Genomic DNA, 24679 nt, shown 5'->3' with positions numbered 1-24679 from the left:
GAAAAGGTTGGCAGCTTTGGGTTTGTCAGATGTAGATTATTCTTCATACTAACATCTCATACACAAATAGTGTTAGTTTACATTGAAACTAAGAGTGTGGAACTTTCTATAAGCCCTATGAATCCAAATGGGCTCAAGAGGATTTTCTTTCTACAGTCCTTTTCCCCTTTTCTTATGTGCCATTTCTCAGGGGCTGAAGCAGATGTGCTGTTACAGGCTGCAAGCCTGTCAAATGCTTTAAAACACTGGATGCTGCATGACACCAATTTAAAACAGTCTCAGGTTAGCAACAATTTTGTACAGCGTATGTTATTTCCTGTGTTACCTCCACAGAAATGACACTTCCTGGCTTGTGACGATAGGGCTTGGCAGGATCTTCAGCATTCAGGGGCTTGAGGATGGGGTTAACTTCGTAAGAGAAGGGCATGGGATGCAACGAGTTGAAATCAAAGCTCAGATTATCCAGAATAAATTCCAGTTTGATGTGGACACTCCGCAGTAGCAAGTTAATGGCAGGAGTTTTGCATAGGATCAGGTAGGAGGAGTTAACAAGACATGCTTCTTCAAACTACAAGCAAAGCAAAAACATCAGTGGTGAAACACCAACACTTCTGCAGCTCTGCAATACTTCCCAACCCTGAGCAATCTGGGGCCAATCTGTGCTCCTTTTACCTAGAACAATGCCAAAGAAACTGCTAACTGTATACAGGAAAATACAAGATCTGAGGAATTTGCTGTGTTATCTGAAGACAATCTTTTGAGCACTGGTTTTGCTGCGAGTACCAAGTTCTCAACAGTGGAAATTAGCTCTGACATTCCCCAGCAGTAAACTCTGGAGTGGCATCAAAGACTTCCAACACAAGGCAGATTTTCTTAATAACCTGAATATTTCTGTGAAAGAAGTGTCCTGTGTTGGGTTATACACATTTTAAACATGTGGTGAAAGCATTAGAGTCTCCCCATAGGAATTCACAGCCACAAATGCCTTCCATAAAATATTGGAGAAACAGCTTTTACTAGTGCATGACCATCAGGAGCACGTTCAGCTCCACATCTGTGCAACAAAAACCTGAAAGGGATTTAGTATGGAAAGAAAGCATCCCTCATGGTTAGAGCAGCTTTCATATACATGTAAGAACATGAAAAGCAACATCCTCACCATGAATCTTGGAATGCTAGATGAAATGTAAGATGATATGTCAGATGATTACACCTCGCAGCACACAGGGAGACTGAAGAAAAAGACAAGGCTTCCAAGGCTATGTACAGGAAGCCCTCTATTTTTTGCCCTATGAATACAAATGCTTGCTGTACTTTGGCCATCAAATATTCTCAAATTCTGCTGCAAGATGTTCTGTCTTGATGGTCAGATCAAGACCTCTACATCTCGAGACAGGCAATTGGAGAGCAGAAAAAATTCGACAGAACTGGTAATTTCACTGAACTCTGCCCAGTTTTGTATCTCAGTGAAAGATGTTTGTTTCCTACCACATCTTGAACATCCCTAAGCAAAAGTAGACTCAACTCATGTCAAGGTTTGTGAAAGCACTTAACCTGGCAGAGATTGCTTTCATTTGGCCAAAACTTAGTTGGTAGGACACAAGCAGATAAGAGCAACAGGTCCAGAAGCCCCAAGGACAGAAAGTCCACCTCTGCAACACTATACAACCAGCTCTGACACACCCTTAGCACCATGAAACCCCCTGCCATGTTACCTGCTGGATGCTGCACAGAGCATCTTCGGGGCACTCGGTGTCTGGGATGATTCTGCGCCATCGCCCCAGTCCTCGGCGCCGGCGTTCAGATGGAGAAACTGTAACTCGAATCTTTGGGCTCTGTACAACATCCAAGTTGTACCCATGAACCCTGAGCACTCTCCCTCCACTGCAAGAGAAAAGCAGCTCATCTCACACACCTATTATTCACTAGCTCTGTCTTTGCCCACGCTCCCACCCTTTTGTTTATGCCCACTCCTACTAGCCTGGCTTTACCCCAGAGCGCAACACAACAAACAGATGACATCAGTACTGTAGTACCTGCCCCCCCACAGCACAGAGCCCTGGGGAAGGTGCAAGCACTGTCTCTGTACCTGAGAAAGCTTTTGGGTGGCTCTGCAAAAGTGATGTTGGGATCCAGAGTATATCTGAAGAGGGATCCTTCCAGCCTCCGCTCCTGGTCCCCGTATTTGATAGTGACTGGGAGTTCTGTAGACACATTGCTGGGACTCGTCTGGCATGCCAGCTGATCCTCTGTCATCTCAGAGAGGCTTGGAGAGATAAAAGAAGACAACAAGGGATTCATACAGCCACTGAAGTGGAAGGTTTCATAATACAACACCTCACTCTTTGCTGACAGCCTATGAACCTCTTCCTATTTTCTTAAGTTTAATGCTGACAACCCTGCAGGGCTCTAGGACACACTTGGGGCAGCACACAGCCAGCACAATGGCAGGCTCTGATCTTACATGTGGCAAGGGAGGTCTCCAAGCAGGACGCTGATCTCATCAGGATGTCCAGTTAGCAGCTTTGAGCCCAGCAGGGTAAGACAGGTTCCTCCTGCTTTGGGGCCTTGAGTTGGAACAATGGATTTCAGCTCTGGGTTCTGGAAGGAAAAAGAAAAATACAACAAAAAGAACTGAGTGCTTGAGTGACAAGGACCTCACAAAATAAGGCAAGGAAAGCAGGGACCTCCAGCACTCTGAAAACACAAGCTATAGACTCCTAATCACAGCAGTCCTCAGCTAAGTTCCCACAGCTCCCCACTGCACAGTGGTAGCAGCGGAGGGATGGGACCAACCACACCAGCAAGAAACATGAGCTAGGGACTTGTCTTTCCACAAAATGCAAAAGGCAGATGGATGCTGCAAATAGCAAAGCCATAAGCCTCACACACAAACTCTAGGATCAACAGCTCAAAGGGATTGTTCAGATCAGTAACTGGATTAAGAACTCAAGTTAGGAAATACAAGGTAGCAAATAAATTGTCTGTTTGTCTAGAAAATGAGAAGATTACCAGCAGGGAGCCCTAAGAATTTGTGTTAAGACCTGTGCAGTCCAACATGCTGTTAGGTCACCTGGAAAGGAGAAAGGAAATCTGATAAAATTATTCACAGCAACACTCAGTCCCACTGAGGTGGTGCATGAAAATTCAGACAACAGAGATAAGCAATTCACTACTGATAAATGAAAAGTGAGAGCCATGAAGTGAGAAGGAGCTGGAAGACTACAATAGCAAAGCAGCCCAAGTGTGAGCTTTGAAATAGCACATCTCTCAAGAGAAACACATCAAGCATTATGTATTCCTGGGAAACTGACTGAATGCTATGAAGAAATCTTTATGACATGGTACAAATTGCTGTTGCACTCACATCTTCAATACAGTGTGCAGCTTTGATCACCTTGCCTAAAAAAGGTCATCATGGAACCAAAGAGCAACAACAAGCACAATCCAATATACAAAACATTTCCATATGGCCAAAAATGTAATAGCCCAAGACTTTTCAGGCATCTCTTCCCAAGTAAAATGGAGACATGCAGCTAGTCCCATATAGTCAATTCACAGTTGTATAGTAAAGTAGAAAAGTGAGTATTCTGTCTTACTTAAATATTTCATAGTCACTGGGTCTAAGATATCAATGACTTATCAGAAAGGTGTTTAAAAATAATAGGAAACCTCTCCCTACAATGCACAGTAATTCTGGACTTCCTGCCACCAGCCCCTAAACATGTTCAAGCAGCTATTTCAAATTAAGAAAAACAAAGTCAGAAGTTCTAACAAGGACTTAAACAAAAATCTCCAAATCAGAAAGACACCTCAATACAATCTATCACAGCTGTTTTTATAGTCTTAACAACAGGAGAAACAAAAAAAAAAAAAAAACAGCCACCAGATAAATCAGAGAAAACACCACCATCAAGTTTCTGATAGTGTCTTACATTCCTGTACAGCAGAAGTACTGGAAGAACAGAAAGAGGTATTAAAGAAGTGATAGCTGTATTACCTGATAGGTGAAAACGTGCTCAGAGACTCCACGTCCTCCTCCAGGCACTTCCACCACAACGTGCCCAATTCTCTCTGTCCAGCTCCCACCGGTGACACACACAATGCTGCAGGACAATCCAAGAACAGAGTCACAGCATGGAAAAGAAGACGAGCTGTACCCACTGTGCCACGTTCTAAAACCATCTGGCAACCTCAGTTCCCTTCTCTTGCAGTCTTACCACATGCTCAGAACATACAACTGAACGTGGAAAAACTCCTTTACAAGCTGGTTTAGGTGCAGCAGAAAGAAGCAGGTGGTCTTTCAAATGGGCCGTTCAAATCTGACAGTGGGACAGACAGGATGAAGCCCACTGTAGCAGCTGCATGAAGAGGCCAAGACTTTCATTACAGTCCAAAAGTGATCCAAATGGTTACATCTGGAGCGGCTTCAGGCTAGCAGAGGTCAACCCACACATTAGCTCTGTGGGTGATGCAGAACATAAGTCAAGACAAAACCAGTTGGCACTGCTCTTCAGCCACAGCCTCCAGGACCAGCCAGCTCTCTCAGTATGCACCTCTTGTTCTTCCCAGTCCCTTTCCCCATTGTAATTTGGTATGGGAGATGCTAACAAGGTGAAAAATCAGGTTGTACTTCAAATAGGGTAGCAAGGAATCCCATGTTAGGGCACTGATTTACTAGTAGAAAAACTCAGCACTGCAGCAGACTTTTGCCAGCTTTCCTACACGTTGATTTTGTCAGTGCCTTGCTCAGGAGTGAGTTCCATACACACAGCTATATGCCCCCAACCAAAAAGGCTCAGGAATTTGAATCTAGGCAGTGCAGGGAGCCAATCTCAAGCCAGAACCCTGTGATGCCAGGTGACAGACACAACAAAGACTGCTACCCCAGAAAGATTATGTTCTAATTCTAAGATGAAAACAGAAAGCAGATGGATCCAGACAAACAAAGAGCACAGACAAGACAACGCTGCTCAACATAGCAGGCCACTTCCCAGCAGGAACTTACCTGGCTTCAGGGGAAAGGGTGCTACAGATACCATGGGATGGAAAAATGGGCTTGTGATAGCTCTGATGAGAGGTTACTCACAATTGCTCTGCTCTTCTCATTTCCTGCTGGTTGCTTGGCTCCTCTCCCACCCTTGTCCAAGGCTCCCACTTACCTGCCCTGAAAATACTCTTTTCTCCTTCTCCCTGCTTTCTAGTTCCTTCAGTCTCATCCCTCAAACCTGACTATGTTTTCCTGTTATATGGCTCTTCCCTGACCAGACACACCAGCTACTCAGTTTCCTTTATTACTGACATTAGCTGGATTCATGAGGACATCTCTTTGCCCTTCTCATCCTCCTCCTAGCCACTGCTTTTACAGGCTCTGTGTAACTGCTGGGCCCTGCCAACCAGAAGTGTGGCATAGTGTCCAGCAAGATTCCCATCAGTCCCTAGCTAAGGGGACCCTTTCACTGCATTTGTTTTTAGGAGGTTGAGGTCTAGCCAGAGAGTGAAGAATAACATTTTAAGGATATGCTCACTCAAGCAGAGGCAACAAACCGTGCTGTACCTCCAACCACGCATTCTCATCCCTGCTGTGTGTTAATACAGTATTTCCCTAGCACTGACACTTACAAAAGCTGTGTCCTTTGCTTTGTTGAAATAAAGCTGTCACTGGGAACACACTGATGAGTCGGCATGGCTCCAAGCCTGTGACTCCCTGAGCATGCTGGCCCACAGCCCCCACACCAGCAGTGTGTTCAGTACATGGTGGGCCTGTTTGGTCACAGCCTTGTACACAAACTTATTGCTTCATGGTCACTGCTTGGGGAGAAACTAATCAGAAAGTGACAGCACTCAGAGGCACTCCCTAAAGAACGGGCAAGGCTCAATACCTGCCTACAGGAAAGGCAATGAAACCTCAGCCTGGTGTCAGCAGCCAAGGGAAAAGCCAGTGCCTGACTCTGGGAGGAGGTTTGCAGATACTCTACCTGCTAGAGATCTCATACTCTTGAGCATTTACGGCACAGGGAATTCCTGCAACAGTGACAGTTTCTGCAATGTCTTGATGTTTCTGCCCGAGGTTTGAGCCAGTGATGGTGATTCTAGTGCCACCCTCCACTGGTCCAGACAGGGGGTACACCTGCAAAGACATCCATGCACGTTTAAATGTCACATTATCTCAGACCTCCTCAGTCTGACACCTGATCTACAGCACAGGGCCCTTCACAACTGCCCCAGTACCAACTGCCTGGTCCAGTCACTGCTATGGATTCACTTTGGTAACCAGGACTGGTACCAGGCTGGATCCTCAGAAGAAAGATCGTAACAGAACACCACAGTCAGAGCCTTCTTTCCTATACCTCACCATTGCCAGCACTCCCCAGAGGGTATTAATCCACAGTGGACTTCTACAAGCAAGGACTGCCCTGCTTGGCCTTCTCATCAACATGCTGGCCACTCTGTAGGGCATCTCTACTGAAGGATGGGAATGCACAAGCTGGTACATGTTACTTGTATTGAAGCAGCAAGCAGCATTATCCCCTCAGCATCAGTACAACAATGAATCACATGCTGCACAAACTTCAAAGCTCTGTCCCTGAGCAGCATCCAAGATGAACTAAGACAAGATGCAGCACATGGACGTTGTGTGCCACTGAAGGGAGGACAAGCTGACAAGCAAAAGGGACACATGGCTACAGACACTTGTCATGTGGCAGTTAGCAAGAAACACTTAAAATAAACAAACAAAAAAAAATGAATCCCAGTAACCTGTTACACCTTTCACATCGTCACTGTGCCATTATCATTAGGCTTTGGCCTCCTTTATCCCAGTTTCAGTTGGGCCAGTGTGTTTGACAGTTTAGCCTGGAAGAGTTGGAGGATACAATCTGCGGAGCCTCTTATGTTTTTAAAACATCATGCTTCTTTTTGGCACATCAGTTTCAGCTCACATGAGATACTAATGCATCTTTCCCCAGCATTCACTAACAGTACAATGAAAGCTCAGCACAAGTTTAGCATCCTCACATCACCAAGGAATTACAGTAGAATAGGATTAGCGTGCTTCACAATGTGCCAACATACTATTGAACTACACAGACCTCTGGTTTCAACTTAATGCCATACAGTAGTGAGTAGGTGGTTACTCACAGAGTGAATGAGAGGTGCTGGGCACAGGTCTTCTATCTCTTCCTTGCAGGAGCCCCTGAAGATACAGCTGGGCTTGTCACCTCCACACCACACACAGCTGTACTTTGAGTCAGCTGTTTGGCAGCGGCTACAGTCAGTGTGTCCCACAGAGCAGTTGTAGAAAGTCACTGCAAGATAAACATTCAGAAGCATGTGAAAACAGCCCCTAAGGCATAGAACAACCCAGCAATTTGGTGTTCTGCCTAGAACCCCCTCCACCTCTTTGCTCTGTGAAAACTGATGGAAATGAGACTGTATGTCTTCTTCAGTTGCCTTGTGATAAGACTACTACAGATGCAAATATACAGGTAGATAAAGCTGAGGATTTCTTGATTCCTTTCCATCCTATTTGCTGTATCTGAGAAGTGTTGCATTCCTACCGTGAAGATCTGCAGCACTGTCCACTCGAAGGTGCCGTCGCCTCTGCACAAACACCACAGCATTAAATTCGAGCTGAGGAGCTGTGTAGCTGTGCTGCAAAGACAGAAACCATCAAGGTAAAGGACTTACTGAAGTCACAAACATACCAGCTGAATAGGCTGGGAAAAAACAAACTAACATTCAACATGCACAGCTCATATGGATGTAGTCAAACAAGCATTAGCTCAAGTGATGGCAGCATGGGCTTGTCCTCACTGGCTTAGTTGGTCACCCTTTAGCTCTAAAAAGAGCAACAGACATGGGTTCACCAGGAAAAACATTGCAAACAAGTTTGTGCTCATGGCAATACTTGTTTAACTTCCTAACTGCATTCCTAAATGTCTGATTTCTAATTATAAGCCACCTGCTCAGAAAATTGGTCAAGCTGGCACTTCTGCGATTTTAGCTGAGCTGGAGATGTAGGATTATAATGGGTCTGCAGGGCTTGTGTGCACAAAAGCCAATGTTCTTTTTAACTATGCAAGGTTGCAAACAAAGAACATCACCTCCGCCTGAAAACCTCACCTATTAAAATCCACACAAAAGAACCACTGCCACAGAAGTCACAATCCGCAAACTGTGCAAAGCAGCAATTCAAGCTACAGCAGAGGCAGCAGGCTGCACTGAGCAGCAATTCTGAGATTCTGTGCCTTGTCAAGCACAGCAACAGATCTTGTGGCTCAGAACACACAATCTTTCTGCAGCCTGAAATGCCGGTACCACCAGGAAGGCGAATAAAATTAGTATCAGTATGAACTGTGAAATGCCATCACACATTCCAAGCGCTCACCTGGTTCAGCTGGCACGTGATGTAACAGAGGGACTGGTCTGCTTCATCCCCTTCCACATAAGCTTCCATCATCATCGTCTTCCCTTCCAAATTCAGGACACATTCATAGTCCCACTGCTGGTCCTGGAAACAAAAGGTAGAGAACACAGATAAGAGCAGTGCATCTTGGAAACACTAAGTGCATTTTTGTTCTCCCTCCTGTAAGCCTCTCCTTGAATTGCTCATGCACACCTTGTCAAAAAAGAAGGATATGTATCTGTAACCAGCTCAGCTCCTCTGAGTGGTGAAGTCAAGTTTAACACACAAACTAGCAATTAGTCTGTGGGCTGTGTGTTCTGAAGTAGTTGTTTGTAAAGGGTTACCAAAGCAGTTTTCCATCTTAAGAAGCAAACAATTTTTTTTTTTTAATCAGAGACACACCCTGGGAATGAAGTTTTCCAGGGCTGGTTTTCCCCACCATGGAAGCTTCAGGTACAACAGGAACAGCCACATCAACATTACCAGTCAAGAAAAGAAAGGGAACAGATGATTTGTGTTTAGCTTACGGAGATAAAAAACAACTAGCAGAGATTCAGCAGAAAGTTACTCCAAGAACTGCTGTCTGCACTGTGGTACAGGTGCAACTTAATGCAAATACTTGCAGATCCCCAGCAGGTTGGTGCACACCTGTGGTCCCCCTTCTTCTGCATACCCTCCTACCCAGGAAGAAATCTAACTACACAACTGCGTATTCACAGAAGTCAGTCACTCCTCTAGCTGTTTTTGCTAGAGCACAGGGAAAGCCTCAGCAGAGCCACAACTTATTTAGAATTATTTTAGCAGTCCAGTGAACTGGCTGCCCAAACAGTGCTCTGCAGTATTTCTCAATGCTGATGTGAAATTGCAGGTAACTACCCGGTAGAGGTGGAAGTTCTTTCCAAGCAGGGTTATCTTCCTTGCCACATTGACTGGAAACAGTGAAGATCCCTGGATTCCTTGCACACAGGGACACGCACCAGGACCCCAACTAAGCTCTTCATTCTGAAAATAAACACAGCATCTTTAGAGAAAGATTTCCACACCTCTCATACAGAAAATAAATAATAAGCCAGCAAAGAAGTAAAGCCCTATCTGGACAAAGAAACTTCTGCAGGAGTTACAGGAAAGCAACGCACAAGCAAAGTGGTGAACAGCAGAAAGCTGTGAATACTCTGGACAACACAGCAGCTGTCACCTTCAGGTCAGCAGCATTTCTACAAGACCTGGGTATTTCACATTGCCATCTCTCACCCTGCACTTTACAGTGATCACCTACTTTCTCAGAGAGCACAACTTCTCTTATGGGCTGAAACATTAGATCAACAAACCACATCAAAATTTCTAATCATTACAGCCTTAAACTGCAGGTTCTGAAGTTCAGCAGCTTACTTCCCAAAATCCAGGGGCATCATACTGATAGTCAAGGTCAGGGTGGAGGATCCTGGGTAAGTCAGGGATATCCCTCTCTGAAGAATCACCATCACCAGATAAAAGAGTAGAAGCAGAGAAGGGAGATGTGTCATTTTCAGCCTTCAGCAAATCCATCCAATCCTCTGTGTCCTGAAGCTCTGTGTCTTCCCCCGGCAGCCAGTCATGGGGAGCTGATGGTGGTAGCTCTGACACAGGTATTTCAGTTCCCAGCATAGCAGGAGAGTCATTAGAGGCAGAAGGGCCATCTGGCACCTGGCTAGGGGTTTGAGGAGATGGGATGGCAGAACTCAGAGTTTCCGTGGTAGGAAAAGAAGTCAGAGGCCATCTGAAACTGGTGACGTGAGGGGAAGGTGTCACGGCTGGAGAAGATGTGAACAGAGGAGTAGTTGCTACAGTGGTAGGTGGCTCGGTGTGCCATGGCTCCTGGGCAGTGGATGGCCCCATGGTTGGCAAGGCTGCACGATCCATGTTTTTGGCTGGGCTGGTAAGAATAGATGCAGCAGGAGAAGCTGTGCCTGGCAGAGTTACAGCAGGTTTGTCTGCTGGTGGTGGCAGGGGGGGTTCTGTGATGGCCTGGAGAGACGCTGCTTCAGTTGAGAGAGTTGAGTATAGGTTGCTGATGGTTTCTGTAGGCTCAGTCATTGAATCTGAGGCAGCAGAGAACGTGATGTGGTTGGGCTCTGTGGGGGCCACAGTGCTTGGTATTGCATGCACTGGGGGAGTGATGGGTTTTACGGCCACCGCTGGGGCCATGGTAGAGGACTTAGTGAGAGGAGCTGCTGAAGAAGAGAACACACTTGAAGTTGGGATCTGAGCCTAAAGAAAAACAACATGGCCAGGTAAGAGAAAAGAAACAACACAATAAAATGCAAGGATAAAACCACTCCATATTATTCCCCATGGCTATGTTAACAAGAGGCTGCTTCACCACCGAAGGACTGCGCAGGAGACGCACCCTTTCATTGTAGATAATGGTCCCATCCTCGCAGGCTGCTTTGTGGGTGCAGAGGTGCTGCTGGACGCACCAGTTGCACCCCCAGGAACTGCTCACACACTTCTGGCACCTGGAACAGCAATAGAAAAGCAGCTGCCACGCTGATGCAGGACATGACAGCCACCCTCCCTAGAGCTACAGACAAGAAAAAGCAGGTGCTCACGGTGCTGATTTCCATAGCAGGGCCACTGCAGCACAGTCATAGAAAGAGAAGTCCACAGAAGCAATGAAGATGTCATGGAAACGCACTACGAGCTTTATGGTGACATGATCTGAAAGCAAAATAAAAATTTCTTAGAAAGGGAGCCAGTCGGACTGCCATACTGTTAAAAGACACAGTGTGCTCTATGGAAGACACTTGTCAAACCTGGAGATGGATTCCTTTCCATGCTGCTAGCATCTCCATCACTAGATTATCCTATGGACACTAAAAACAGGTTGGGCAAGTTTATCAGGAGTAGTCTACAACAGTTCTTCCCAACCCAGGGGAAGGAAGATGAAGTGAAGATCACTCTGTCTACATTCACTATAATTCCAGTCACCTCTGTATTAGAGGAAGAGGTGACATTCCAGGCTCAAAGATGATTGTTGTCATTTGTGATCCAAAGGAAAGCCCAACCCTTAGAAACAACATGTGCTTCGCATGCAGCCATCGCCTTGAGATCTTTGTTTTTATGTCCAGACTGAGGGGTGAGTCAGTGAAGGAGTTCACAAGAGCTGTAAACTCACTTGCAACGACTGAAGATTTATCTGTTTTAAACCTACGTCTCATGTTAACTACAAGCTTCAGGACAGCCAGATTCTCGTTGGGAAAAAAATTGACGTTGCTTTATGATAGATCAAATAACTGCAAGAACAGTCATAGCTAACTAAATCTGATGGCATGAACCTGAATGCCATGTTTTGCATATGACTACTAAAAATGTCAATCTCGTTTCAAGCAACTGCCCTCAATCTTAGAACTGAGCATTGATCTCTAAACAACACTCTGCTGAACTCCAGGAGCTGCCATCTGTCCAGGACAATTTACTACAAAAATAAGTAACAAGAAGGTTGTCTGTCCTTCCTCTAAAAGAGTTCAGTCTTTCTTTTGCATGCAAAAATCTATTCATTTGCAAAAGTCTGGAAGGCAACAACATAGCTACGCTGCCTGACAGAGGGTCCCTCAGGCTTGAACTAGATTCCTAACAGGGTGATGAGACATGATGCCAGTAACACAGATGAGAAACTAGGATTAAGAAAAACCATGTGTATAGGGCTGCTGAAGGCAGCAGTTGCTGTAATGCTGCCAGCTCCTGTCACTGTTAGAAAGGTGACTGCATCTGGCAGAGGTGGGAGGGCCAATGCTCGCCAGGATTTCAGGACAATCACACCGTATTTATAAACCCTCTTTTCTCCAAAAAGCCAGTTATTTCCCATGACTGCCAATGGTGCTGTTCAATAGCACAAAAGACAAGGTCAAGCACTTGCAAATTATGAGCAAAAGATCTTGCTATCAACATGGGACTCATCAGCATAAAGTGACAGAGGAGCTGTATGCAACCTTTCAAGTAAATCTGAAAAGAAGAAAATATTTTAGCAAGCTGGGAAAAACATTTTAAATAGGAATAGGAAAATACCAGTGTAAGAGGCTCTAATGACATCTCATTTAGAAAACTGTATAGGTCTGGTTAGCAACTTCAAGTTAATCTTAGCAGAGTATAAAAATAGTGCAAAGAAAGGCTACAAATACAGTGAAGGAGAGAGAAAACCTAAAAAACAAAAAGATACGAAGAGAACATTGGCACAGTTAACACAGCAAACCCTTCTAAGAGCACTTGGCCGCAGTTTGCTGACTAGAAGAACTTCTGCAGAAGCAGAAGGACAACTCAGATGAGATTCCTGGATGGTTCATGTCTGATAAGCTTAGGTTAGAAAACAGAAGCAGGTTGCTAAACTTCAGAGAAGCAAGATGAAAATAATATAGGTAAAACGCTTAATTCTTGAAATAAAAGCAAGTCTGGCTTACAAAGGTGTTGCTAAAAGTATCTGAAGAATAGTGAAAGCTAGACTGTGGATTTACCTTTGTGACCTTCACAGTTTAAATTCAGACAGCAAATGTTGAACTAAGTGGAAAAGCCAAAGCTTTTCTCTTTGCCTGGAGTAATAGGCATGAAAGCCAGCAGACAAATACCAAAAGTCAAAGTGCCTGAGACTGAGCAGCAGAGCAAGCTTGGTCCTGCTGCCATGTTACATCCATGGAGACTGTTTCAGACCTATCAGACAGCTGTATATGTACATGGCAAAATCTCTTCAGCTATTTAGGCGAAATTCAGCTATTTGTGCAGAATGCTCCCAGCCAGCACCTGCCTTCCTTTCTTCAGCTGAACAAGTTCCCTGAAAAGAGCAGCTCAGCAGAGCTCACAGTGACAGGTTGGGCAACATCCAGCACACAGGCCATAAACAGAACCTTCCAGGTGCTTCAGAGCAGCCAATTAGCAATACTTAGCCAGTTGCTGTTTACAGTAATAGGCTGACTGTATTTTCTGAGGTCTGCTGCATTGTGGACTCATTTCTAATCTTCTCAATGGCTGTGGGTCCCTCTTCCACTTTCTTACATGCACTTTCTTCTCCCATTGACGTGCAGACTTTGGAAAGATTTGCATTTTGTTTGGTTAAAAAAAAAGAAAAAGAAGCAGCAGAGTTTAAGAGAGTCCTCTCTTCAGATTTATGACAAAAGCTGCCAAACCAGCTACCACTCCAGACTGCATTTCAGATCTTACTCAGATTTTCATACAACCCTTCAAGGAGTAGCTCCTTTCCAATCACCAGAATTTGGCACTGGAATATGGCAACAGCCCAGAATAGCACAGGATGTGCGTGACACACAAGTAGCAAGCAAACAGATATTATGACAGAATGAAATGAACACTTGCTGACAGACTGTGTATATCCATGGCTGTTAATCCTGTCACGGTGACCCCAAATGTACTTTTTCTTGACAATGCTACATGAGCTATCGTGCCTCATTTAAAGCATTTCACTGACCTGCTCCTGCTGGCAAGGCTGGTGTTTGGTTGGGATCTGGTGAAGGACACATGATTCCTGACTCTGTCAGAACTGCTGGGCTTTCATAATCTTGAAAGTAACATGAGTAAAATTCTTCCTCACGTAGAGAAGGTAAGTCTGAGATAGCCAGGAATATCTGCCAATTCAATAGTACACAGTAAATATTCTGTTCTCTAAAAATTTTTCATCCAATATTCTGGTTCTACTTTCTCAAAGTAAGAGTCTCATAAAGCAGTTATTTACACACACAACTATTTGACTATTATAATAACTTTTTGGGAAGGCTGCTCCACTCATCATCTCCTGCCATTCTCCCACTGAACTCGGCATCCAGCAAGGAATGGGTAGTTTCCCCCCTTGCTCAAATCTTAAGCAGAAGACAGATTCCTGTCACATCCTAACACAATGATGGACTTCAAAATGCTGCCATACCTCAGCTTTTCTGCCAGGTCTCTGGTGCCAGTCTGGAGCCTTATCTTGGGTAGCTCCTTTTTGATAGTCCTGACAGGCAGAGTCAGAAACACTCTGAACCCACAGACAGGGACACATAATAGATATCAAGCCAAGGAAGGTCCTCACTCAAGCAGTCATCAAATACTCCAGAATACCTAGTAACTTTCTACTAGGAGACATGGACATTTAGATTTACAGGAAAAACAATTTTATTTCCTGGCACTGCCAACTTAAGTTCCTCACATGAGGCAGACGTGCTTGAGAGCTCAGTCACTCAATATTCCACTGAAAGCACCAGCAAGACTTGTGGGCTCCTACAATTTTGTAGGACATTTTACTGCTTAAACATAATCAGAACCATCACTACTCACATTTCTCTTTTCCTCTCTGCTTATATTGGCTGGAGTTAGCGACTGGACAGAGAGACACTGCTGTGAAGAGTTAAAGCTCCAGAGCCACTGCTCACTCAACCCAGACCACAAGCACTCTGAGCGACGGCTGCACCTGCAAAGAAACAGCAGAAAGCCCTATGAGAGATCTGCACAGCCCCAGCAGGGCACACATCCAACTGCCAAGCCAATGCTGGCTGTCTGAAACCCTTGCTAGATTCTCAGGGAAGCTTCCACACAAGCCATGAAGTCCCAGCCTCCCACCACCATAACCAGTACACTACCAGTTATGGCTTCAGGGGCCATAAAGCAGGTCCTAGGGCATTCTACAGGGAGACAGCCAACAAGCAAGCAGATAGACATGCTGGAATAAACTGTTTCTTTCCTGTGAAGCAATATCAGAAGGGCAGCAAGAAGTAAAAAAAAAAAAGCATCAAATACAAGAGATACAATTTTAAGAGAGGCAATTTGAGCTGTAGGCAGCCTAAAACTGGCAGGACAGGAACACTGCGAATGGAGACCAAAGATCCAAAAAGCAACTGGAAGAGACTGTTGTGCAACTGTGACTTATAGAGGTGTTTTAGAGATGGAGACAGAAGAATGGTAAATCACAATGGATTTGTAGGCCAAATATATCCCATGTAGGAGCTAAAAATAAATACAGACACTAGACATATATAGAGATAGACACAAGGGAAGAGAGTAAGTGGGGACAATTCCTAAACATTATTCCTCCAAAAACCTTGCAGGATCCATCTTACCGTCCTCGGAGGACACACCAGCCACAGTAAGGATCCTTCAGTGCCAGGCAGGATTCGCAGTCTGAGTACAGGGAACACTCCAGTATAGGAACTTTTAGCACCTGTCAGAAAGAGAAATCCATGAAAACAGAGCACACAGAAGGCAGGCCCCAGGAATACAGCTTCTTCTTCCTAGTCCTTTATCAGCATACTCACTCAAATTTCATGCTAATTCCTAATACTGCACAAAATGCAAGGAAAAAAAGGAAGAAATCCCCAAAGCCCATCTGAATCTGAATGCCTATTTTACATACTGAGGAAGGACCCTAACTTCAAGCTCTGCAGAGATACTGAGGTCAAGAGCATGCAGCTGAAAACATTATCCATGACATTTCTTGCAAGAACACTTTATTTAGTGATAAATAACAGATAATGCGATTTACTCTCTTGCTTTTCTGGACTGTGTCATTAGAGACTGCCTCCTGACAGCTCACCAGGCTGAAGCTGGACGTGGTAGCTCAGCTGAGCACTCTGAATGCACCTGCCCCATTGCCCAGCTCTGTCTGGCAGAGCTACCACTTGGACTGAAAGTAGAGCAATGAGCTTTGAGTAAAGTGGAACAACCCTCCCTGCAACACTTGGGGTAAGCCTGACTTGCAGCACATGCCTACCTTTACTGACTATTCTTGCTGATTTCAACCTTTTGCCTTTTTTTTTTAATCCGCTACTACACTTCAGCTACTGTGCTGTCAGTTACTTTAAAATATCATCTTCTAATCCTCAACCAATTACTTTTGCTAAGTATATCATGAATTTTGCATTTTTTTAATTGACAGAACAATTACTTCTAGATTTCCCCTAATCATCTTCCACTCACAGATTTCACCTCCTCTTTTGAAATATTACAAAACTGAGCATCTCAGACTGCACATGAGGGTTTGGGTGAAGGGAAGCAGTGGTTTTCCAGCACACTGTCATTTTCAGTTTGCTCTTTCCTTCTGACAATGTAACACCAGGGTTGCTTTCATTTTGCCAGGAGGATCCTTTTCTTTCTATCTCAAGAAGCTGATCTGAGTGTTCAACAAATCCTCTCCAATAAAAGACCCACAGCTCAATTTTCTACCCAGCAGCCTCAGCAATCACAATGCTGCTTCTCCTGCTACCATCAGGCACAAAGAATTACAGAAGGCTGCAGAAAAGGAAAGGTGCATTGCATGGTTCCTTACGCAGCTTGCTTTTATCTGTAAAACTTACCACACAATCACTGCTAAGACAAGTCAGCCTGACCACCTTAGGAAAACATATATGCCATATTCTGATGTCAGAAACCTCTGGTACATTTCTTAGCCTCCTCCACTCCCTTCAGTAGATATCTGGGAACTCAATACCTTTCAGCTCTTTTGTGGAAGGGATTTAATTGCTCTTACCATTGACTGGGTCATGACGAAGAGATGCTCCTGCAAGTGGTCGAACAGAAGGTCTCCACTCACCATGCTGTTCAACTGGATAGCTAAAGAAGCATATACGTGTGCATCTCCCATTGCTCCTATATACACCTGCAAAAGAGCCACAGCAGTATGCAGGCAAAGTAACAGAACAGGAGTGGGAGACAACTGTCCTATGCAAGGAATTGCAGAAGTGAAGTTGCTTTTCCTGCTACCCCCAACCCCAGCATCCCCCATTAGTTTCACCCTCTTTGCTTTCCGCTGCTGCCAGACTATACCTTATGCAGTCTCCCTCTGCTGTCTCCTAGAAAAGCAATGGTGTGGCCATCTTCCACATTCACTGCCACAGCTGTCAGTCGGGCCTCTGCTGTCTCCAGGAGGGGGGCTGCTTCCAAGGGGACCCGGCTGGCCATGGGGCTGGGAGTGTGGTCAGAGCCACAGGGGTACGCATACAGGGTGTCCTTTTGGGGGAGTGAAAAGAACAGGGAAATGAGTACGAAAGAGAAAGGTACAAAGAACATTATCACATCCTCTGCCTCTCACAGAGATGCCCCTGCAGTGAACTGAGCTTTGAATCTCGAGGCTTTTTGATGAGAGTAGCAAACAGCTTCAAATAATTAGTTAAGGAACAATAGTTGTTTGTAACCTAACAAAATCCTGCAAACATTCCACCTAAGTTTACTTGGTGGTGTAACACATACTGGTAATGAAATGCATCAAAACTCTACTGAAGAGAGCCAACTCCAAAAAGCATTTCTGCTGCACACTGCCATGGCACAGCTCTGGGGAAGACTAGCTGAATTTTTCAGAAAACAACCGAGATGAAAATCCCTGCTTCTGGTGCAAAACAGAACCAGCTGCCTATGTTACCAGCAGTACCTCCAACAGTGAGCACGGTGTTGTTGCATCACTCACAAATTCCAGGTCTGAGGTGGAGTCCCCACGTACCAGGACAGACACAAACAGGGTGGCACACAGCCTGCTCCAAAGAGCTAAGCACAAAACCTATGGAGTGCGTGCAGCTACAGACCCACAAGAAGACAAACTAGTCCTCTCTGCACACTGCTTCAATTCTTCCTAGCTCTGTCAGACTTCTGAAAATTAACTCCACAGCACTGTGCAAAAACAGTCATCCCTCTGTTCCAGATCCCTCCCAGTACCCACCAAAGCGTCACTTGCTAAATTCTAAAGGAAAGAATAAAAGCTGCCAACTTATTTGCTAATTGTATGTGTAGAAAGGAGATGCTTCATTTTTTCCCTAAATAATAGCACAATCCATGTAGGGCCGTTTCTCTGTTGCTTCTTGACACCTTGCTCGGTGCCCTGTTTAACTGCAGAGTACCCTTTGATACTATTAACCCATCATTTTTAATCAATTAGTGGCTTGTCTTCAAACAATGGCAGCGTATATGCTGATTTTCACCATGGGATCCATGTAGGTAATATCTTCACCCTCTTCCACAGCTCCTTACTCCCACAGAGGGATTACTGTGCAGCTCCCACAAAACCAGCTCCCCTTGCCCCAGGCAGCAAGGCTGGACATACACAGCCCCAGTTCCTGGAGCTAAAAATACCTCATTACTCGAGGCTGATTTTCAAAGTTTGTTTTAAAAAATGGACACAAGACAGAAATGGTTGTACCCCATTTGTGCTCAGTGCTGCTGAACTCACTCCACACCAGGGGTCGGCTGCTACAGAACAGTGCGAGTGTGCCATCTTCCCCAGTGCTGGCACAGCCTGCCCACCGCCTCACTGGGACTGTCAGCAGTGCAAGTTAATCACAGGCAAGAGCTGAAACACGCTCCGTGCCATGGGATTAAGACCATGATAATTGTATAAAGTGCTTATATAAATTTACATAGAAGCTTTGTGAATAACATCTAGGCAGTGCAGTAATAAATGCACTACAGGGATCACTCAGCATCATACCGTGACGGAGCAAGTTTGGAGTGCCCAGACCAAAGCTGAATTCCTGTGTGTACTTCCAGCCTTTCACACGTGAGAAGCAACAACGGGACAAACCCGTACTGATGCACGATAAGGATGGAAAGCTTGATGCAAAAAGAAAAGCTGCATATGAAAACTACACCCAAGGGAAAACATGCAGCCTCACAGGAACCTGTTTCACAACTCCAATTACCAAGGCACCAACAGCACCTACCATCTCCTGTATCTGGAGACAAATGGAAACCTGGATGCGCTTTCAGATCTCCAGCAAACTAGAGCCAGTTCTGAAGTTTTCATAAAAAAATAATAAAAACAAGTGTTTTTTCCAGTTGAAGAGAGAGCACTGAGCTGTCCAACTCAATATTAGCCTCCCCCACTGCACTAAAAACAAGGCAGTGTAAACTGAGGAAAAGAGCACACCTTGTGCTGGTTTGGAGGCAGAAAAACGAGAAATTATCTAGCATTATTCCCATATAAAACACAAGCTGCCACTATTGAAACTGAGTTAAAACCGCTCCTGCATAAAATACTCATTGACAGCCGCTTCCACTTAGTGCTGAATGGAGCAGGCTGGAGCTGGCACGGCCCTGGGTCTTGTTAGATACAATCTTAACGACAACCGCTACCACAGACTGAATGCTGAAGGATAAAGTTTGTTAGGACGTTCACATAACATTGGACACACTTGTTAATAAGATGCTATAGTTCAGCCAGCCCACCAGTGCCAAAGCATGCAGCTGGGGTGCTGGGATCACGCGCCGAGAATCACACAGCACAGCCTGGCTTCTGCTCCCACCCTCTGCACCCACTTCCCCACTGGACTCTATGGGGCAAGGGGACCCTGCATGCTGCTTTCTAAGCTGCTCCCACTAGCTCAACTGGAAAACAGCACAACTCCTTCCGTGCTGACCTGCAGGGGACACGTGGGACACAGCTAAGGGACAGTGAAAGCAGGACATCACAGACCAGTAATCGTATTCCTCCTGACCTTACATCTGCCCTGCTCCTAGCCTGCTCTTCACCCCTCTGTTGTCCCATAACTATTCTATGGTCTGCTTCAGCTGCCAAAACACAAACCATAATTTAAAAACCAGTTTTGGACCACACATCCAATTGCAGATATTCCCAAAGCTCTGTGGTACCACCTTGCAGGAGGCCGGGAAGAGGAAGTTACCTGAAGTTACTGTTCTGCAGAAGGATGTCATGAGACACCAAGCTGTTCTGTTACAGACCAGCCCTCAGTGAAAACCAGTTACTCATAGCCATGGAGTCTTGTGTCAGGACACTGCATCCTGCCCCAGGAGACACTGCTGCTCTATGTTTGTGTCACTGTCCCCACTGTCACAGCAGCAGCCAGCGTGGCTGACAAACTGAAAGGATTCAGGGTCACAGACAAGTTCCAGATCACATTTTTATCCTGCAATATCCCATCATACCTTTGCCACAGAATACAAGCTTTGCATGTTCACTCCTTACTAATCTAGAGAAGAGCCAGGTAAGGAAAAGATTTCCTGGTGCACAAAATTCTGCAGGACTAATGCAGTCTCCAGGAGGTCAGGATTTTGCTAACTCTTAACTTTTTTTGGTTGCTGGCAGCCCTTTCTTGGAAGATGTTGTGAGACGCACCTCAACCTAAACAACAACCCATCACACCCCTTTACATCAGGGCATGAAAATATTAAGAACAATCTGAACTGTAGCTTCTGTGCTCTTGCCTGGCACTACCACGAGACAAGCACTAGGGCCAGGTCACAACAGATGCTGTCCCCACTGCCACACATGGTACAAACCTGCCCAGGCGAGGCAGAGCACTGCAACAGGAGCAAGGCAGTCCCAAGCTGGAATGCAACAACATTGCCTTGCTGTGCTAGCAAAGAAACAGCGAGTCCAGAAGCTTTTAGCCTAAGCCAATTTCATCACGCAGCTGTGGGAAACAGGCTCACTCCAGGAGCACAAAGCAACACAAGAACGTGCTGCAGATTCCTCTTTACCCTGGCAAAGGTGCAAAGCCACTTACCGCTGGCAGCTGGACACAGTTGGAGCTGACATCATACTCAATGTATGCCACTTCTGTCCCATCTTCTGACTTCCCATCACTCATGTAGCACACATCCCTCGTCCAGTTGGTCAGGCGGTCCACTTCCTCCATGGTGTAGACACAGAGCGCGGACTCCTCGCTCAGTTTTCCTGAGGAAGCCTGCCAGGCAGAGAAGGCCGCAAACAGCACCTCCCCATCAGTGTCCAACTGCCCCTGGGCCAGGTCCTTCCCCGGCTGGGTGACGTAGGCTGCTTGCAGGAGGCTGTACGTATTGGTTTTGCTCTGGCAGAGCAGAGGTAACTCCACATACGAGTAATAATGAGAGTCATCCAAACAGATTCGTGAGATGTAGGTCTTGTACTCACGTGACTGAGACTTGAGGTCTCGACGGTAGAAGAGGAAATAGACACTCGAGCGGTAAGTGAAGGATTTAATGAAATGGTGGTTGTACTCAGAGAGCCGCCCCACTGCCAGCTTGGCTGTTTCTTCGTAGGAGAAAATAGAGTGAGAGTCTGTCGCCTGAACATCACTGTTGTGGGCCCTGAGATTTCGGGTAGTTATAGGAGGAATCCCTCCTCCAACTCCTCGGCTGGTGTACCCCCGTCCCACAAACAGCAAGGGGACCTCATCCTTCGAGTAGGCCACGAGTCCCACCGTGGTGATATTGGGGTCATTGGCAGCAACGTACTGAGTGTCACCAGGGCTCTCCGGTCGGAAGAGAACATGGTCAATGGAGGTGAGGCTCCTCTTCTCACAGATGCCCTGGTGCACACTGCCACACACAATGAGCTCCTTCTGCACCGAGTTCACCAGGAGCAGCTTGTTGTGATTGTCAGTGTGGTGTGCCTGCGGGCACTCCAGCTTTGAGACTGGGGGCAGACAATCTTTGCTGTCCAGAACTGGTCCAGTTTGAACCACGTTCTGCATCAGCAGGTCAGATGTCAGCTGAAACAGGAAGTTGGTAGCTCCCAGGTAAATGGTCCCAGATTCCACATCCATGGACAGGTGGAGGAATTTCGTAGCATTGCGTGAGAATGTGACATACTGCAGTCCCCTTGGAATTGCCACTCCCAAGAAACAGAGAACAGGAAGGAGGAACGTTCCCAGAGGCATGGTAAACACTCTGCAAGAGAGAAGAAGGTGTTATCACTACCCTGAAACCAGAAATGAAGATTAATGCACATGAAAATCCTTCTTAGGAAAGGTGGGCAAGGAGAACAGGGATAACCAGAAAGGAGAGAACTAGACACACAGTCAACATGGGATGTTCGCGGGGAAGAAAAAGACTTGCAAACAAAAGACTTCACTTTTTCATACTGAACTTAAATCACTATTCTTGTAATACCAGAAAGCACGAGACACGTTTAGCCAGACCCTAAACAACTCTTTCTGATGATGCTGTGTTGGAAGTTCTCCAGGACAGGACCACATTCCAACAACATCCAGTACACTGCATACGTTGCTAATGAGCAACACCGCAGTACAACAAACCACCATCCAAGACAAACACAACCTGCAGGATCATTGTTTAAATAAGCTGTAGCTAGGATCCAACTCAGACGAAACTTAACAACTCTTTTGTTCTGTATGTGATCTAAATTGAAGTTTATATTTCATGAAAATTAACACAATTAACCCTTCCTCTTCTTTCTTATCACATGGCTATCAACAGCTTCCTTTGTGTCTACCTCTGTCTCATCAGTGTTTCATAAGGGATCTTCCCATGCCATCGCTGAGCATGGCCCACACAGGCAGGTCTGCTCTGTCCCAGTGCCAGGACAAAGCCCCCAGGGAGGAGCTCACAGCAGCTCCCAGCCACCTGAGAAATATGGGCACTGCACAGACCTGGGGAAGCATTTCTCTTTACATTATCCTTGATTCAATCCCTTAAAATACCCACCATGACCCGCCCAAGCCACACCATAGGTGGGAACAACTGTTCTCCACAGCAAGGTGGGGATGTAGTAATAAGGACCAGCAACATGTAGATTACCAGTCTGGCACAAAAGAAAGGATGACAGCTGCAAGTACTCAGAATCTACAAGTAGGTATTTGAATTGAGAAGCAGGTGGTCATATACCTCTGAATGTACTCCCTGCCCTCACTCTCTCACCAAGACAAGGCATCAAAGCTACACAAAGCTGGGCTGGGAGCTCAGCAGAGCCAAGGGGTACACAGCCTCCTCCAGAAATGCCCTGTTGCTTGCCACACTCATTTTGGCAACCCAGCACCTCAGGAGTGATGTTAACTATACAGTTCAAGCTAAGAAAGCTTGTCCCTTCTTCTCCTGCAGCCTCAGCCCTTAGAGATCTTTGCAGGAAGCTCCAAGTACTACTAACTCAAAAGTGCATAAAAGCAGAGAAGTGTAAAAAGATCTGCAGCATTTCAAGCACTTACAGCAGGACTTGGTCACTTATCTGATTTAGGTCACAAACTTTACCACACAAACTGTCTTTCTCTAGTCCTGTACAACTTCCAGCACACAGCGTGCAGAAAACAAAACAGCAACGGTGAAAACAGTAGCTGTTAGACTCTGATTCCATCTTGTTTCACTGCTACTGCAGAAAAAAACCCCACGAAAATCTGCTTTTCAGCTCCTTTGTCAGTAAAACAGGCATCTCTGCTCTATGAAAAGACCAGCTGAGAGGATTAGTCTATTTGGGAAATCCAGCGGATGGAAGGTATTATAAATACAATACGTTATTAAATATAGTCTTTGTGAAGCTCTGGATAGGCACTGCTTCACACGGTTGTTGTAGGTAAGCAAGCAGTGCTGTCAGGAAGTACTCACACGTGGGAGTTCTGGCACCAGGCTGGCACCCGAGCACACAGCCACCGACTCACACCGTACCAATAGGACCTTTAGGTTATGTGCACACTGGGCTTCAGTTCACACCGATAATGAATGCTTAGTGCTTTCTGCTTCAGTGCTGCTGATGCACTCTGCTTCACACAGACGCACAGCCAGTCCTGAGCCAGCCATGCAGCCTCTTGCCAGGGTGGTGAGAGAGTCCTGGGGCTTGACAGAGGTCCTCATCACAGCAGAGATTGTATCTGTGAAGTGATGAGGGATCTCTACAAGCTCAGCCAGCAGATACACAGAGTGACAGACGGAGCTCTGACTAAACTGGACTACCTCCAGTTCACATCAGCGTATCACCCAAGACGCAACAAGAATTGGTTTTATGCCCTTTCACTATTTTTATTGGAGAATACTTTATTCAAGGAGCTCCTGACCCACATGACCGCCTGGTACCCCTGCACAGCCATCACGCAGCTGTCACGATGGCTCACTGCACATCTCCGCCTCGGTTTCAAAGCTTAAAATGCCTGGAAACAAAACAATACACTGACGGCCATCCACCAGCAGGAGCTTGACTACACTGTGGCAGAGCCACACCAACATGAAGAAGAGAGCCTTGTGATTCTCAGCTGCCTCTAGATCAAAGACATTACACTACACCACTTACAAGAATCTGTAATCTTTCCAGCTAAAGCAACCTTCCTATGCCAGCAAGCAATTATACAGTACATTCAGCACATGTCTCAGGAATTTACCAATTCTGAAATGCTGGCTTTCTGGCTAGAGGTCATGCATATGGGCTACGGGACTTCTGTTCATCACTCATCATCGCTGACAACTGCTGGAGCAGAACATGGCACCGGTGGCTGAATTCAAAGCCCACATGACACCACTCCAGCACACAGACCCTTCCCAAGCTCTCTGATCCATAGTTGAATCCATCCCTGGCACTTCACAGGAAGTATTTTACCCACTGCAGCACCT

General features: G+C 45.8%; 1 protein-coding gene across 2 annotated transcripts in view; it reads right to left on the bottom strand.

Annotated features, from left to right (window-relative positions):
* The window catches only part of PLXNB1 (plexin B1), a 49697-nt gene that overhangs the window by 11710 nt on the left and 13308 nt on the right, over positions 1-24679 (bottom strand). For both annotated transcript variants that reach the window (XM_065749461.1, XM_065749462.1), the window contains exons 2-20: positions 20872-22015; positions 17186-17368; positions 16890-17018; positions 15484-15584; positions 14705-14837; positions 13860-14016; positions 10996-11104; positions 10794-10902; positions 9797-10654; positions 9284-9409; positions 8390-8512; positions 7560-7653; positions 7141-7307; positions 5979-6130; positions 4001-4106; positions 2465-2601; positions 2090-2266; positions 1716-1884; positions 326-568 (exon numbers count right to left, since the gene is read on the bottom strand). In XM_065749461.1, coding sequence (XP_065605533.1) covers positions 326-568; positions 1716-1884; positions 2090-2266; positions 2465-2601; positions 4001-4106; positions 5979-6130; positions 7141-7307; positions 7560-7653; positions 8390-8512; positions 9284-9409; positions 9797-10654; positions 10794-10902; positions 10996-11104; positions 13860-14016; positions 14705-14837; positions 15484-15584; positions 16890-17018; positions 17186-17368; positions 20872-22005 — 4407 coding nt within the window. In that variant the 5' untranslated portion in view covers positions 22006-22015. The remainder of the gene's footprint in view (positions 1-325; positions 569-1715; positions 1885-2089; positions 2267-2464; positions 2602-4000; positions 4107-5978; positions 6131-7140; positions 7308-7559; positions 7654-8389; positions 8513-9283; positions 9410-9796; positions 10655-10793; positions 10903-10995; positions 11105-13859; positions 14017-14704; positions 14838-15483; positions 15585-16889; positions 17019-17185; positions 17369-20871; positions 22016-24679) is intronic.

Source organism: Cyrtonyx montezumae, unplaced genomic scaffold (assembly GCF_038088225.1).
Source record: "Cyrtonyx montezumae isolate F1298 unplaced genomic scaffold, pur_monq_1.0 scaffold_6, whole genome shotgun sequence".
NCBI classification, from domain to species: Eukaryota; Metazoa; Chordata; class Aves; order Galliformes; family Odontophoridae; genus Cyrtonyx; species Cyrtonyx montezumae.
Note: the sequence above shows the minus strand (reverse complement) of the source record. Positions and strands in the feature narration are given on the sequence as shown.